This window comes from Melanaphis sacchari, unplaced genomic scaffold (genome assembly GCF_002803265.2).
Source record: "Melanaphis sacchari strain LSU unplaced genomic scaffold, SCAv2.0 Contig15_pilon_pilon, whole genome shotgun sequence".
Classification (NCBI taxonomy): Eukaryota; Metazoa; Arthropoda; class Insecta; order Hemiptera; family Aphididae; genus Melanaphis; species Melanaphis sacchari.
This window is the reverse complement of record NW_020270722.1, coordinates 254,637-272,104: the sequence shown is the minus strand read 5'-3', so window position 1 is coordinate 272,104 and position 17,468 is coordinate 254,637. Positions and strand designations below refer to the sequence as shown.

The 17,468-nt window shown below is 25.7% G+C and overlaps 1 protein-coding gene across 1 annotated transcript; it reads left to right on the top strand.

The window, feature by feature from the left end:
- The first annotated feature begins 940 nt into the window (after nucleotides 1-940).
- LOC112592187 (nuA4 complex subunit EAF3 homolog) lies at nucleotides 941-16,056 on the top strand. The gene is made up of 12 exons (XM_025336193.1): nucleotides 941-1,222; nucleotides 1,296-1,465; nucleotides 4,339-4,540; nucleotides 4,616-4,710; nucleotides 4,781-4,888; nucleotides 4,953-5,581; nucleotides 5,649-5,744; nucleotides 5,804-5,889; nucleotides 5,953-6,058; nucleotides 7,847-7,973; nucleotides 13,959-14,046; nucleotides 15,969-16,056. Exons 2-12 carry the CDS (start codon nucleotides 1,438-1,440, stop codon nucleotides 16,021-16,023), a joined length of 1,620 nt encoding a protein of 539 aa, XP_025191978.1. The 5' UTR covers nucleotides 941-1,222; nucleotides 1,296-1,437; the 3' UTR covers nucleotides 16,024-16,056.
- The last annotated feature ends 1,412 nt before the right edge of the window (nucleotides 16,057-17,468 follow it).

The window sequence follows — 17,468 nt, the reverse complement described above, 5'->3', positions numbered from 1 at the left end:
GAAGCAAATGTTTTTATATATAATACATATATATATACAAAATTAACTCAATCAATAGATTTATCGCGGCACACTTCAAAGGCACTTTGGCACACCAGTGTACCGCGACACACCAATTGAAAACCACTGCTGTAAACATATAAAAATTGCAACTATTATATTTTATTCATATTGTTCTGGTTTTATAAATATTATAATATAAAATATTTTATAATTCTATTAATTATACATGCTTTGATTAATAAATTAATTTGTCATTTATCCTATAGTAAACATCGATAAGAAGTTATGGCCTCGGCTATATACAAGTCTATTATAGTATTAAAATTTTTTTTCGACTACTATTTTACCGATATATTGTGGTATCGATATTGGGTATACGAAGTATCAAAATTACGATATATCAATTATCAATGGTCAACGATATTTTGCCATCCCTAGTTATATATGTAGTTCATTGCATGTTTCAACTTTCAGTATTTACGAATAACAACAAAGTCGGCTGGGGCTTAACACTAGTTGCTCGGTAGTCTTTTAAGTGAGTCAGCATCACCACATTGAAAACGTACTAAAATTCAATCGACGATAAACTGTTTGTCATTGAAATTAATATGTTACATAATCATACTACCTTTAAAATTTGTTTTCACTGCAAAATCGAATAAAATCTAAAATAATTACATAAATTATAATATACGCGTTGTGTCGTTCGTCGGCGATCCGACCGTTATCATTCATTGCGTCTGCGCTTATCGCTAAATCAATAATTATAATAAAAATATCAAGGAAAGCTCATAAAACAGTGCTTACAACGTCTTTGGGTACTGCGCCGTACTGTCATACTACAACTAATACTAAATTCACCGACGAGCTTATCCCACACACACAACTTTGTCTGTAAATCTTATACACCACTTTAATCAGAAGTCGTACACACTAGTACACTACACACTACACAGACACACAGTGTACACTATACAATACACACTAATACACACTACTCGTTCTGAACTTCGATTTTTTGTCTTATTGCCCTTGCAGTTTTCCTGTGATCAAAATCTGGAATCTTGTATCGTTTAATTATAATAGTCTTCCCATTAATTATAATAACGATCGCTAGTTTATTCTAACTTGCAGACTATTGGTGTCATTTGCGTTTTTTAGATCGAGTCGTACTCGGCATTTATTGATATCGTTCTAATCCATTCGGCCATTTTTACCTGTTAGTATTTCGCCTTTAACATTCGCTCATCTACTGTTGTATTCATTATCAAATACTTATTTATTTTGTTTAGTATTAATCTATACGTCAAGTTTTCATTGCCTTCTACATAACAAAACATATAAATATACTGCCACCATTTTTTAAGAAAACGGATTGTTAAACACCGCCAAATCTCTAATTGTCGATAAGTGGTTTGCTTATTTGACGACATAATGGAAGAAGATTACAATTTCGCCGAAGGTAAAGTGTTAATTTTATTACATTAATTGCACAACTAAATTCATGTCCTGGTTTGGCAAATATATTGTGAATGTTATCTCTGTTCAATTACTTGTCTGATAAATTGATATATTATAGCAATGTAACAAATGAATTCGATGCAATAAAAACTTGTTATTTTATTATAGGTATATCTAGATATATTAATAAATTATAAGTACCTATTATTATTTATGTGCTTTAATACAGTATTCATAAATTATTTTATTACCGTATTGTCTCACTGATAACAAGTAAATACTAAACTGACTTCTGAGGTATTTGAACTAGTGAATTGTGCAATTCTCATCAAGGTTCTGGAATATGTGTTAACTTAAAATATTAACCTGTTGTGAGTCACTTATATAATCTGAACACCATTATTTGCACGTAGAGCAATTCGTTTACCTAGTATATTTTATCATATAAGTAATAATTTAGGACAAATAAATATATAATAATATAATTAATAAAATAACAATAAAAAAATACAATGATTTTAATAAATATAATAAAAATGATTATAATGAAACATATGTAATATGAAATACATGAAATGCAATGTTGTAGACTGTTGTTTAAGATAAATTTAAAACTGCCAAACAATAAAAAAAAATAAATGAATAAAAACAAGAGTTTATATTAATGTACATAAATAATTCTAACGCTAGTACTCGCACATAGAGGGATTCACTCATGCAACATGACTTATTATTTTCAGAATGCAATATTTTTCCTCATCAGAATATTAAAGTTGCGCCATTTATCATTAAATCTATTTTAAATTAGAATCTTATAAGGTACTATGAATTTCAGAAAATACAACTATGAGTAAGTTGGTGGTTTTCGTTTTAAAAAAAAAAAAACAAAAATGTGCAAGGGAAATTCTTACATGCGAGCAATAACGGGTTAAATATAACTAAAGTACTGATGCACTAAGCATTGAATTTGCTGAACTTAAACTATAGCTAGTATTATGAAATTTTTCTAAGTTTAAATCTATGCTGCAGCCTCTAAAATTTTATGAAATTTAAAAGTGTGTTATTCAAATTAACTTAGTCGTCCTTTATAATATTATGTTTAATTTTACAGCTCTAAGTTAATTTTCATTTTTATGTTTTTACCAAACTACATTTTGATTTTTATCTAAATACCCAGTACACAATATTTTGTATTATTACTATTAGTTACTATTATTCATTATTGTTGTAAGTTGCTATTTTCATATTTATCAGCTTGGTCGGTGGTGAATGATGGAGTGGTAGTGTACTTGTGTAGTTGTGTTTATTTAGAAAAATGACCTGCATACCACTCTGATATGAATGTTGCTGTCAGTATTATTATTAAATTAAATAATTTTTTTTTAATTTCTTTATTTTTGTAAAATATAACAGCACTATTTTAAAGTCATTATTTTATTTGTATAAATTAACTTAAAGGTTAAAATGTAACATACAATACAATATTTTAATAATATATAAATAAATTAATAATTATTTAATTTTATTCACAATTATGAAGTAATATATACTACATACATATTTTTATTTGATAGATATTATGTGTTATTATTTGAAGAAATTTATACACATTGAAACCAGTTTTTAGAGCAATATATCCAGATTTGGCCGATTTATGACTATGCATAGTACAAAAATTTAGGTATTTTAGAGACTGCCATGTACATAACAAATTTTCTGTACTTAAAAATGTGTATAAACATTATCTTCTATGTTTTTTGCATAAAAATCCAGATCTTAATCATCATTACTAATGGCTTTCACACATATTTTATTTTTATATGATAAATATATTTATATATATAATAAATTTATAAAATATTATATTATCATGTGAATTCTTTAGAACTGATGATCATTTTTGGTGTGACACTTTGGTTAGAATTATTGTGAAGATAATATTAGATGTTTGCAACTCATTAGGAATATATAACAGATAAATTATTCTAGTGCTTATTGCATATAGAACAGATGCATATTTAGTATCTATATGTTTCAACCTTTAGTCCAATGTTTCTGAACCTTTGTGTTATGATTACACACTATTAAAATATTTAATACTTTGCAACACGCAATAAACAAATAAGAATAGTGGGTTATATTTAATTTTAATGGGTAATTTAAAATATGTAAAAGATATTGGTAACAGATAACTTAATGTACTTATGACACATTTGAGCTTATTTGGTGACACATTGGTTAAGAAACACTGCTCTAGTCTATGATTTTTTCTTTACTTGCTCTTTAGCAGCTCCTCCCTTAATAATAACACTTTTAAGTGATGTTTGTTGCTTAAGAAAATTATTTTAGTTTAGTGAACATCATAATACAAAAACTAATAATTTGGAAAATATTGTAAATATTGTTACTTGAAAATGTATAGAATTAAATAAAATTTTATATAAAATATGTATTTGAAATTGTACAGAGGTCCAAGGAATTACATTGAAATTTAAGTATTAGATATGGTCCTACTAGAAACCTGATGTATAAAATTATTCAATAATTTATCTCCTCTGATTATAGTTGAAGCAAAATAGATAAATTCAATAACTTAAATTTACTATTATATTAAATATACTTTTTTTCGTTTATAATTTATTATGCAATGATCAATAAATAAAAATCATTTATGTAAGTTGTTTAATATTAATTTTATACCACATTAATACTTTAAAATATTTATATATGATTATGAATTCAAGAATATTTTGTCATATATCTTATTGCATATGATTTTGATCCCTATCGAAAATTTTGTTTCTCTTAACATAAGTAAACTAAAATCCTATTTAAAATGTTTTATAATTATTATTTACATATGTTTTTAATTAGGTCAATATGTCTATGTATACTTTGATAATTTACTGTATGAAGCTAAATGTATGAAACGACGCAAGACAGACTATGGAGAGAATCAATACTTTATTCATTACAGAGGATGGAAGTCATCTTGGGACGAATGGATAGATGAAAATGAAGCACTGGAAATTAATCCCATTAATTGTCGTCACCGAGAAAGACTACAGGAGAATTTGTAGGAAATTGTTTAATTAATATTCCCTATTATTTGTACTATTTATTTATAAAAAAATATTTATTACAATTACAGTGATGCAAAACAAAAACTCAAGGACACCAAAAATAAAAATAAAATTGCAAAACCTAAAAAAAATATTAATATATCTTCTTCAATAAAAAAAAGAGGTAATTTATTCTTCATTGCATATTTATTTTGTATTTCATACTTATTATTGTAATATTTTGTTAAAATTAGGTCGACCAAGAAAAGTGGTGACTAAGAAAAATATTCCATGTCCACGTTCTGTAAAGAATAAGAAAAAACCTACTACCTTAGTCGTCAAAACTTCATCACAAAAAAAAGGTAATATATTATTTTTAATTGATTTTTTTTTTTTTTTTGTCATTGTAATGTTTTGTTAAACCAGGCAAATCTAAGAAAGAAGCAAGTAAACCTAAAAATAACACTATTGATAAAGAAGTCGAGGACAAAATCAAATCTACCAATAATGAAAGTATTCCTAGTACTAGTACTATGGAAAGCAATATTAAAACAACCGAAAATATAATATCACATACAAACAAAACTGAAAAACTTACAAATGAAATAATAGAAAATATTAGTGAAACTAAACCAAGCCAGTCCATAGATATTGATAATTGTAACAAGTTTCAACCTGAATATGAACCAGTTCAAAAACGTCTTAAAACTTGTATTGAAAATTTAACTAAAGAGTCGCAAGATAATACCAGCAACATATCTGTTAATGCTACAGAAAATATTAAAGAACAAGTTGAAGAACAAAGTTTAATTTCTGGACCAAGCCATCCCGTAAATGTTAATAATACCAGCAACATATCTGTTAATGCTACAGAAAATATTGAACAAGTTGAAGAGCAAAGTTTAATTTCTGGACCAAGCCATCCCGTAGATGTTAATAATACCAGCAACATATCTGTTAATGCTACAGAAAATATTAAAGAACAAACTGAAAAAGACTATGCTGCTATTTGTGCTGTTTCTGAAATTTATTTAAGCATCATTCCATTTTCAAAGGTATTATAAATAGGATAAAAAATCAAGAATTTGAATATTAATTATTTTTTAATATAATATTTTTTAGCGTCTTAGTAACAAATTACGTTTTGGTATGATATTACCAAAAAAATTAAAGGACTTAGTTAAGAATGATTGGATTATGAACTATCATCACCTAAAGGTAATTTTATATTATACTTTATGATTATTACCTTTATAAAATTGATTACTTGGTTTTAGATGCCTAAGTTTGAAGATAATCAATATGTAGCAAATGTTGCATATACTTTTACTGAATCATATAACTTTGCAGATGATAGCCAAAAGTAATTATTGTATAACTATTTAAATTTGTTATTATTTAATATTTTTTACGATATTTGTTTTAGGAAAACTTCAATGAAGTTATGTATAAGATTATTGGAATATTTTAACTCAATTGTGCACTCAGATATTGCATACCATACCGAAATAAAGAACTATATTCAATTTAAGGTAATAACAAAAAAATCAATCTTACATAACAAAAGATATTTTTGTTCCTACAAGCTCATTATTTAATGATTTCAATTTTTAAATATTTTAAATACTAAAATATTTTTTTGAAAACTAACTTATAGGTAAAGCAATAAATTTATTGATCTTACAATGATTTTCAATACTAGAGTGTTAGTGTATGTTACCAGAAATGTTGAAATTTAGAACAGGATGGCAATTCTGAATAGAGAAAAGAAATGTTAACATTGCCTAGTATACGTTATAATTCCCTAACGATATCAGTCAATAATGCCATATTTTTCCATACACATCATACAATATTTTTTTAGATATTTTGATTTAATTAGTCTTTTTTAAATATTTCTTTTATCATATACAAATTTAATAACGTCATTATCATGGTTCATGGATTTATTTAAGTGTACTTTATTATTTATTAAAATAACATCATACTTACAAATATTTTTACAATGTCTCTTGCATTTTGTTTTACATCTTCCATGCAGCTATCTTATTCCTCATTATTCATGAACAATTTGTTGTCATCATGTTTATTAGTTATTAGCAATTATTAATAAAATAGTTTGATTAAATTTATTTTGCATTTTATTTAAATCCATTTTTAATAAATGCATTAAATATGTAAATAACAAATACGTACTGTAGTACTGTACTAAAAACACACTACTATACTTTGTTCCTAATGAGATGCCCTGCGTTTGTGAATGATGGGCGTGGCTAACGGCTAACGGGCCGCGCGTAAACACTACAGTTAGGCAGCACGACACGACGACTATATAGTCTTGGACCTTGGTATCGCGATTCGCGAGCGGTGGCAAGACTGGCAAGCAATATACACCTATGCATACCGAACGTGATTCGGTCGTTTGCACAAAGTCATCTTATTTGAAACAAAGTATAAACGTATTGTGTTGCATATACAGGTTAGCCAGGTTAGGGACACTTAATAAAACACATAAAGATTGCGATAGAAATTTTCTATTTAACCGTTTTATCGATATCAATCATTTCTCCAACTGATATTTTTAAAATACGAATAAGCGAGTTAGTTATCATTCCAATACTTATATTGTAAAGTCGGTCCCACATGACCTGCAACATAATAATCGACGATACTTTCATGTAAGAAAGCGATACGTGATAACATTGCCAAATAAACCACGGAAATTATGACAATTCTTAGACAATGATATCAATTCCTTCCACTATTAGGAATTGTCATCATTTCCTAAATTGTCAATATTTCCGGTAACATATACATATTATAATAGAAAAAAATACATCTTCAACTTAGAGAGTAATTTCTGACAGCTATTGGACCTAGTTGATACATTGAAAGAGGTAGAAATTGAAATTCTTTGTAAATTCTAAAATAATCACCAAAAACAAAAAAATAAAAATAACTATTTAAGGAAAATGGGAATTTTATACTAACCCACTTTTTATTGTTTTGATGCAATTTAAAAATAAATAATCCTAGAGATTTGAAACTTATGGCACATATTCTTATAAGTAGTTACTAGGCTTATAATTTTTAAAATATTTTTTATGTTATTTAGAGATATTCTAACATTTTTAGGGAAAATTTGAAAATGTAATTTAAGATTTCTCATATTTTGTTTTTTAAAGAATATAATAATTAGTCTCATTTCAATTAAAAACGTGATTTTTGATCTAAAATTATGTGAATATTTAATTTAATTTAAGTACTAAATTAACAATTTTTCATAATAGTTAAATATTATATAATATTATCTATTTCAGGCAATCACTTATTTTCGGGATAGATTAATTGATCAACCGAACAAGATTTATGTTTTAAAAGAACACATAGTACCCAAAAAAATTTGGTGTTATTTGTATAGTCCCATATATCTATTAAGACTTCTTGGTATGTATCAAACTCAAATAAATATTTTTTATTTAATTATTAGAATTAGTTTATTAATAAATATTATTTCATTAACAATAACGTTGTAAGTTTGTTTACAATTATATTTTAAATATTTAACTTAAATGTTTGGCAAAAATTTAATTTATTTTTGATTGCAAAAGTATTTGATAATAATCACCAATATTAAAGTTATAAAGAATTAATGTCATTTACAAAAAATAAAAAAAAGTTCATATTCAAAAGTAAATTATAAGTTATAAGTAGATCGTAGTCTAAAATGATAATATTATTATTTACTGAAAAGCAGTGGCGTATTTATGGAGGGGGGGTCCAGGGGTACTGGACCCCCCCCCCCCAGAATCTCCAAAAAAAAAAATTCTTACATATTTGCAGACCCCGATTTATGTAAGCACGCGCGGACATGTTTTTTTCCCGTGAACAAAATATTTATATGAAATATAGTTTAAAATTAGTCAACAGTCGAACGATCAAAAACCTGCCGCCACGCGTAATTAAACTTTTCCTTGTATTGTATGTATTACCACTTTATAAAATACCCGTATTCGATAAACATCAATAATTCTCGAAACAGTTAAAACATTCTTCTCGCCAGGAATTGACGACTCACATCATTCTCCAATAAACTATTTTTATAGGACAATATAGATATCTATTATTAATCTATATGAATTTTTGCTTTGTAAACAACTAAACAAAGAAATTGTCGTAGAACCATTTACTTCATGTTTGTATTTCGTTACTGAACGACGGCGTCGGCTACGAGTGCGAACTGCATTACATTTTTTCAATAAAATACATTAGATCTATTACGTAAGTACCAATTAAATATATAATAAATTAGTAAATAATAATAATAGCTCATTGATGTGATGTGAGTCGTAAGGAATTTATTATTTTTAATAATAACATAAAACTTTAATGTAACTTTTGGAGTCAACTGGTCGACAATTAGTATTCATTTAGAACCATGTTTACCTACGTAATATTTATTTTCTGTCCAGAGATAAGCAGAGTGATATGGACGACTGTTGTCATAATGTCATATTTCTATAATTTAAACCTATTTTTACGTTTTAACACGAAGTTAACAACATATTATTAAACTGCTATCGAAATAATATTAATTGTCAACGTGTACTGAGAATAATTATTGATATAGGTATGACTATCGGAGTTACGAGGCATACTTCAATATTCGTTTAACCTATATTATATACTGAACTTTTATATACAAAATCATATTATTTTTTCTTTAAAAATCTATCTGTACCCTGTGTCTCTGTGATGTGTATCGGTTCATAAATGTCTCTGATATAAAATGCATAGGTATTGCATATAATCGTCTTGCAAATCGTCGAATACAATGATTTTTTTTTTAATAACCTTTTGTTTAAAATTAGTTAATATAGAATACCTATTTATTTTTAAATACAAGGGTCTCTCATTTGTGATAGGTGTGAATACAGATTTGACAAAACCTAACATTTAATAATTATTTAATAAATACTATCAAATTTATTTTTTTTATATCTGTATATTTGCATCTATTTATTGTTTGGTAATTGGAATTGGAATAAATATGTCTTCCAATAAAAAAATAAAACAAAGTTCATTGAAATCATTTATAATTTCACCAGTCGCGTGTCCATCAGATCAAACAGTACAATCTCCAACATTACAAATTCTTGAACCACATACAACAAAAAAACGTTCTTTATCGCCCAATATTGATGAATCAAATACATTTCCTGATAAAAGAGTAGATGAGAATATTAATATGTATGATATAGGCATGTATATGAATCGTTTGTTGAAGCCACACGAAATTGAAGAAATTCTTCAGCAAATCTGGAAACCCGAAAACAATTTTCAATTTCCAGTAACTGTGAGTTGTAAAAAAAATTTAAAATTTCAATTTTCATGGTTGTCTAAATTTACTTGACTAGCATATTCCTTAAAGTTTGATGGAGCGTTTTGTAAATTTTGTGTTGCATTTGCTAATAACGAAGCAGGAATCAATTCCCAACCACTTGGTGCTTTAGTCAAAAAACCATTTCGTAATTGGAAACACGCAACTGAAACTTTTAGAAACCATTCCAGTTTACAATACCATTTAAAATGTTTATCAGACACTGATAATTACCTTAATATAAAAAAAAATCAGTCATTATTTATTGAAAACCAATTGGATTCTAGTCATGCAAAACAAGTAATGGAAAATAGAAAAAATATTATTCCAATAATAGAAGTTATACTTTTATAGGCCATCGTGATTCTGGTAAAATTGAAGTAGAAAATTCGGAACCCAGAGAAAATGATGGAAATTTTCGTAATATTTTAAAGTATCGAGCACTTGGTGATGCCAATTTAAAAAAATTCCTTGAAAGTCCAGGTCGTATTAAATACATTAGTCCCACTAGTCAAAATGCCATAATTGATGCTTGTAATTCTGTTTTACTTTCTAAGATTGTTAATAGAGTAAATAAAGCAAAATGCTTTACTGTTCTTGTGGACGAAACGGCTTACATAGCTGGAATTGAACAAGTTTCCATTTGTGCGCGCTATGTAAATCGTGAAACATGTACATTGCATGAAGATTTTTTACAGTTTGTTCCGACAGCTGATTTGACTGGTAAAGGATTAGCTACCTTAATACTGGACAACTTAAAACATTTTGGAATCGAAACACAGTATCTACGTGGGCAAGGTTTTGATGGAGCAGCTGCAATGTCGGGTAAATATAATGGTGTTCAATATCATATAAAACAAGCTCATCCACTAGCCGTTTATATTCATTGTTCTGCCCATTCTCTCAACCCTGCTGTCTCTTCATCATGTGGTATTCAAAGTATACGAAATTGTTTAGGAATTGTTGGAAAACTTCGGGATTTTTTTATATTTCCAAAACGTAAAGCTGTGCTTTCACTAGCTATTGAACAATCGGAAAATGTGTTTTTGATAACACATCAAAAAGATCATTAAAAAGAAGTTGTGAAACTCGGTGGATAGAGAGATATCATTCAATAAATGATTTTTTGGAACTATTCGAAAGCGTTGTAGAAGCTCTTGATATAATTTCTGAATGGAATGATACATCTGACACCTCTCATAAGGCACAAAGTTTAAGAAATTCGATTTTACAATCAGAATTTATTATAGCATTGCATGTAACATCAAAAGTATTTGGATTTGGGCTACCACTGTCGAAACAATTTCAAAAGATCAATATTGATCTGAAGATGGCCATGAGTTTGGCTCAAGATACATCGGACGAACTAAATGCATTTAGGGAAAACGCTGATAGTGAGTTTCATGAAATTTTTATAAAAGCAAAAAATATTGCCAACAAATTTGAATCACCTTTAAAGATACCAAGAATATCTAATGTTCAAAAAAATAGAATGAATATTAAAACTGACGACCCCGAAAAGTACTATCGCATATCCATATTTATTCCATATATTGACTCATTTATTAATCAGCTCAAAACTAGATTTATTGACCATAAAACTATTTTAAATGGCTTTCAATCACTTTTTGACACAAAAGGAAGTGAAGATAATTTTATAAAATTAATTGATACATACAAAGAAGAATTCAATTCACCTACATCAGTTGTACTTGGAGAGTTCAAGTTATGGCAAAGAAAATTAAGTAACATGAGCGACAAGCCAAATAATGCAATTGATGCATTGAATATATGCAATAAAGACATGTATCCTGGTATATTCAATTTGCTTCAAATTCTAGCAACACTCCCTGTATCGACTGCGTCAAATGAAAGAACATTTTCGAAATTAAAGTTAATAAAAACGTACTTACGTAATACTATTTCTGAAGTAAGTGTTAATATTTAATTCAGTAAAATATTATTTTTTTATTTGTGTAAGATTTATGTTTTTTTTTTTCTAGAATAGACTTAATGGATTAGCTATGATGTCCATTTATAGAAAAGATTCTCTCTTACCAAAAGACATTTTAGATGAACTTAGTAAAAAAAAAAGACGCTTAGATTTTATACTTTAAAATTACAAAATATAATAAAAAATCTATTTTTTTATTCTTATAATCTATTAAAAACTATTTTTTTATATCAGTACCTACCTATCTATATTATGTTGGAATTATTGGACCCCCCCCCCCCAGAAAAAAATTGAAAATACGCCACTGCTGAAAAGTGCACCCAATAATTTTTCAGGTCGACCAATTCTTTTTGATAAAAAGAGTTTTAGTGTATTATTATTATCAACCCGACAACATTATAATAATACTCTATTTCTCTTCAAATCATTAATCAATAAAGTAGTTTGTCTCAAATTATTAAGCAAAATAAATTTTTGTAATCCACTGATTGTTAGGTATACAAAATTTACATTTTACAAAGTAACTTAAACAAAATGCTATCCTCAATATCCCTTTAAAACTCCTTATTGTAAATTATTATCTTCAATAATGTAGTTAACTAAAATACATTGTTCTTAATATCTAAATTAAATTGTATTCATTAACAATATCTTAGTTAGATCTTGTACTCTCTGGCCACTTGGGCAGGATAAGTTAAATTATGTAATATTTAATAATAATTTTAGTTTTTTTAAACCAAAATTCTAAGAATTATTTTTTAGTCATAATACATTTTATAGATTAAAAAAAAAAAACTAGAATTATATTGTTTCATTAATATATTATGAGTATTTTTACGATAACAAAGCCCTTATACTGTATCAGATAGTTTGATTGGTTACCTAGTTACATATTAAATAACAATTTAACTGTATAGAGTCCAAAGGTATTCAAACTGTATGTTACAATAGTTGGAGAAGGGAGCAAGTCATTATTATCAACAGTATTGTATCTGCCAGATATCTTCGTTAAATTATCAGTGTGTATCTAACTAAATATTAATTTATTTTTTTACTAATTTGTATTTATTGGACATAAAATATTTAATTAAATTTTTTCTATTACCTATTTATTAATAAATTACATTTATAATATAACCACTTTTTTTTTCCATTACTAATTTGGGAGCTATCAAAATACAAAACACAAAGGTGCCATGAAGTAAAGAAGTTTGAATACTTCTGGTATAGTCTGTATACATACAAAAAGACAGCACAACACAGTGTAAATTCATCTTTATTTATTTCTACAGAATTTTCTAATATCTTTATAATTACTAATTCCTTTCTAATATTGTTTATAATTTTTCATTTAGACCACCAGTCAATTACTTATAATTAATTGTCTAATATGTTTATAAATCTTTGATTGTAGTAACTAATAGAGTATAGAAAATGGTTAACTTTTACCAATAAATAATAAAAGAAAAGCAACATTATTTGTTATGTCCTACTTTTTAAATGTTAAGTAGTGTTACTTAATATAACAAATAACATAATTTTATTACTTTTCAAAAATAAAGAGTAAAATAACTTTTACCCAAAACTGTAAGTAATCCATTTGACAAATGTTACTTAAACCTATGATATTATGATTTAGTATAAAGTAACTTAAATATTGGTTCTATTTAACAAATTTAACATAAATTGCAAATAATATTAGTACCATGGCTAAATACTCAAGTATGTCAGCAATAATACTAAAATCCGTTCTAAAAAGCGCATTCATAGAATAATAAACAAATCTTAATTTATTATATGGTAATATGACGTCAGCCGGTGAGGATTTTTATTGGCCAAATCTTTAAACTAGTTACAACTGTGATAAAAGTTCCTGCTGGTTGACATCATGACATGCGTATCACAGAGTTGCTAACATACCTAAGTATTTAGCCATGATAAGTACATTCTTTGTCTGGGAAGGAAAACATTATTTATTAAAATGTAAATAAATATCTTTACTATCCGAAACTTAATCTTAAGTAATATTGAATAAAATTAATAAAAATATTTCACTATATATTATATTAATATTTATATATGTATATTTATTTTTCAGTGAAATTTCCGTTTCTTTTATTAAAAAACAAATGGGAACCTGAATGCGAAATAGAATTCATTGTTCAATATTTTAATAAAATGTTACAGTAAGTTATTATTTTAAGATTTTTTTAATTTAAGCAAGTAATATAAAAATTATTTATTATGACATTCAAAAAACTAGAAAAAGTAAAGTAAAACAACAAAAATATATTACTCCACTTAGAAAAAAAAATTATACTTGCATACAAAAAATATGAAATTAGTTAAAAAATAACAATTCTTTATAAACTAAACAAAATTTAATGTTAGTAACATTTTGGTTCTAAAAAATAGAATGATACCTTCATTATTAAACATAAGAATTTGTTTTATTGAATTTGAGATTTCGTACATTATAAAAGATTTACCTAACTTATGATCACAATATCTTATCAAGTTCATTACATCGACATACCAGCTCTACACTTTATTTAAACTTTCTTGGCCAAACATAGCATTGTTCATTTCTTTTAAGTCATATACTCTCCTGACATAGCTCCTTGTAATTTTTGTTTTCTATACTAAAATTACCATTGTTAGTGAAATCTTATCTAAGTTTTATTTTCAATTATATATTTTTATATTAACTTTAAATGATTGTAGGAGCTCTGAGATTATTATATTGATAAAATTTTTAGCAAAGTTGTCCTTTTCTGAACAAAATATTTTTTAAATATACGTTTAAATTGTTTTCATATTATTAGCAGCTTAAATTTAGTTCTAATATATATAAGTAAAAACCTATTGCTTTGGTTTTAATATATATTTAATAAGTTGTTCAATCTAAAAATATTGTTGAGATCCCTTAAATTCTAGATCATTAAACATTAAATAAATAAAACTTGGTATGCCAATATAAATGATGCAACATTGCTCATTTATTCTTTAAATTTATCAAAAGATTAAGAGGATATCGCGTCTAGAGTCTCTGTTTTACTAACACACACATATCAAATTTTGCATTAAGAATCTATTATTTTTAGTATTAAAGCAAAGTATATTTTAAAATGCCAATAACTTGCTTTAAATCTAAAATATCAATTAATGCAATACTGATCTACAGAATCGCAGTATATTTTCAATACTATTACAAAGTAATAAAAATATTTATTTTTTTACCTACTGTTTAATAATACTTGATACATTTTCAAGTGTATAAGATTTAATGTACTTAATGCAAAATTTTGATAGCCTAACAAATACTTATTATTAGTTCAATTTAATGGAAAATATTCACATTTACTTGTAAATGTGTTTATGACAACCAGTGACCAATAGATATTACCCAAATAGCGTTCATGGAAATTAACCTGTTCAATTTGACAATAAGACAATTTACTTTAATAGTAAAAATAACTAAATAAAGTAGATTCTTCTTAATGTAAAATTACAATCTTATTAGTAGGGCTGTGAATTTAATGCACTAAAAAATCTCAAAAATTCTCTTTAAAAAAACATAAAAATGACAAAAAACTAAAAAATACACTTTAAAAATTCATTTAAATGTATTCATTATATTATAAAAATTTAAAAATAAACTAATGAAATGAATTTTTTTGTTCAAGTAACTTTGTTACTTGTTTAGTTGAATTTTCTGTTTTTTCTTAATCATTAACAGAAAGATCCATGATAAAATATTTGTTATCATGCTATATAATTTATTATTTGTACCGTGGACAGTTTGTCAAAAGTCTCTTATTAATCACAACAATTTTTGTTCATTCTATAAACAAATTATAAAAAATGACCTAAAATTGTTTAAAAAAAAATGCTCTTAAAATGCATTTAAGGTTGATTTAGTCAAAAAATGCAAAAAGATGGAAAAAATAATCGAAACACCAGAAAAAAAGATGCCTTTGCATCAAAATCCCAGCCCTAGTTATTAGTATTTAGTTAGTAATACAGTCAACACAACCTTCTCTCAATACATAATTATAATAGTAAATATTGTACATTAAAATCATAAAAAATTGATTGTGTTTTTCAGATTTTTGGATGATAATTTTGATACTTATTTCTCTGCGATGGAGTACACGAAATAATAAATTTATAAAAAAAATGTAAATTATGTGCACACAAAATATTTTTAATTAAGTTTAGATAATAATACAAAAATATCGTAAATTAATTTTAAAACCATAATTATTTTATAACTTTTTATTTAGGTACTAATGTATATAATTCTTATAAATATTTGTTTTAATTCCTTGTTTATATGTTAAATTAACAAACCTTAGATTAGTTATTCATTAATCCAGCGTTTCTTAAACTGTGGGTCGCGAATTTTTGGGGGTCGCGAGAAGTTATTTTAATTATACAAATTGTAAGAAATGTATGTATTTTTAAATTGTATAGAACTATAGAGTATAGACTATAGAACTATAATAGAAGTATAAAGTAACCTAACTTTTGGCAATGGTGGGCATCAAAAACAAACACAGAAACAAGCTCCAATTATCGCACTCCTTGCGTTTGAAAGTATCTAAAATTGACATCATCAATGTTGGTGCTGTCATCAACAATAGCAGGAAACAAGCACATTCATCGCATACGCCTAATTATTAATTAAGTATTTTATTATTATTAGAAGTATATTATTAAAATTATTATTATTATAAGTATATTATTCCAATTATTATTATTATAAAGTAGTAAATAAGTAATAAAAAATTTAATTTTTAAAATTACTTTTTTGATTCTGTAAATGTAAAACAATGGGGGTCGCGATAGATTTTTGGAAGAAAATTTTGGTTGCGGTCCTAAAAAGATTGAGAACCACTACATTAATCATAAGCATTCATAGTTATTAATTAATACAAAAAAAAAATGTATTCAATTTTTAATTTATTTTTTATTTTTCTGGTTATATAATTATTTATGATTGAGTATATTAAGATATACAAGTATATTATAGAAAATAAAAATTAGAATATAAGAGCATTTTTCTGTTATCATTTAGTAACTATTTTTAAATGAATCTAACAATGATTTGTCATTTTTTAATCTTAATTTTATAGAAACATTAATTGGTTTATGCTTTCATATAATGTTTATTAGTATTCATATTGAGAAATATCTGTAGTTACTAAGGAAGTTTAATTTAAAGTAACCAACATTGTATTCTTAACATATGATAAATTTAGCAGCATAAATGTTTTTATGAATTTTGATTTTTTGAAAATTATTTTTATTCTTTACTTTTAATATATCATGTAATATTAGAAAAAAAATTAGAGCCATTACACAATAATTGATATTATGTTTCATAACTAATTTGTAAATATTTTCTGTAGCTTAAAGTTTTATGATTATTATATTAGTTTGTTGTATAATAACAATTAAACATCTAAATGTTACAATTCTTCATTTGATGTCACCAATTTTTCTTTAACTATTTTATTAATAGGTGATTAAAAGTAAATTGTAATAAAATTAATAAATTTCTACATATGTACCTATATTAAAAATAAAAATCAATGTGCCTTTA

Bases quoted from the DNA above. Each gene is read 5' to 3' on its own strand.
- LOC112592187 (XM_025336193.1), top strand. From the start codon at position 1,438: ATGGAAGAAGATTACAATTTCGCCGAAG. The intron at 4,711-4,780 runs GTAATTTATTCT...TGTTAAAATTAG, and splicing joins TTCTTCAATAAAAAAAAGAG to GTCGACCAAGAAAAGTGGTG. The intron at 5,582-5,648 runs GTATTATAAATA...AATATTTTTTAG, and splicing joins GCATCATTCCATTTTCAAAG to CGTCTTAGTAACAAATTACG.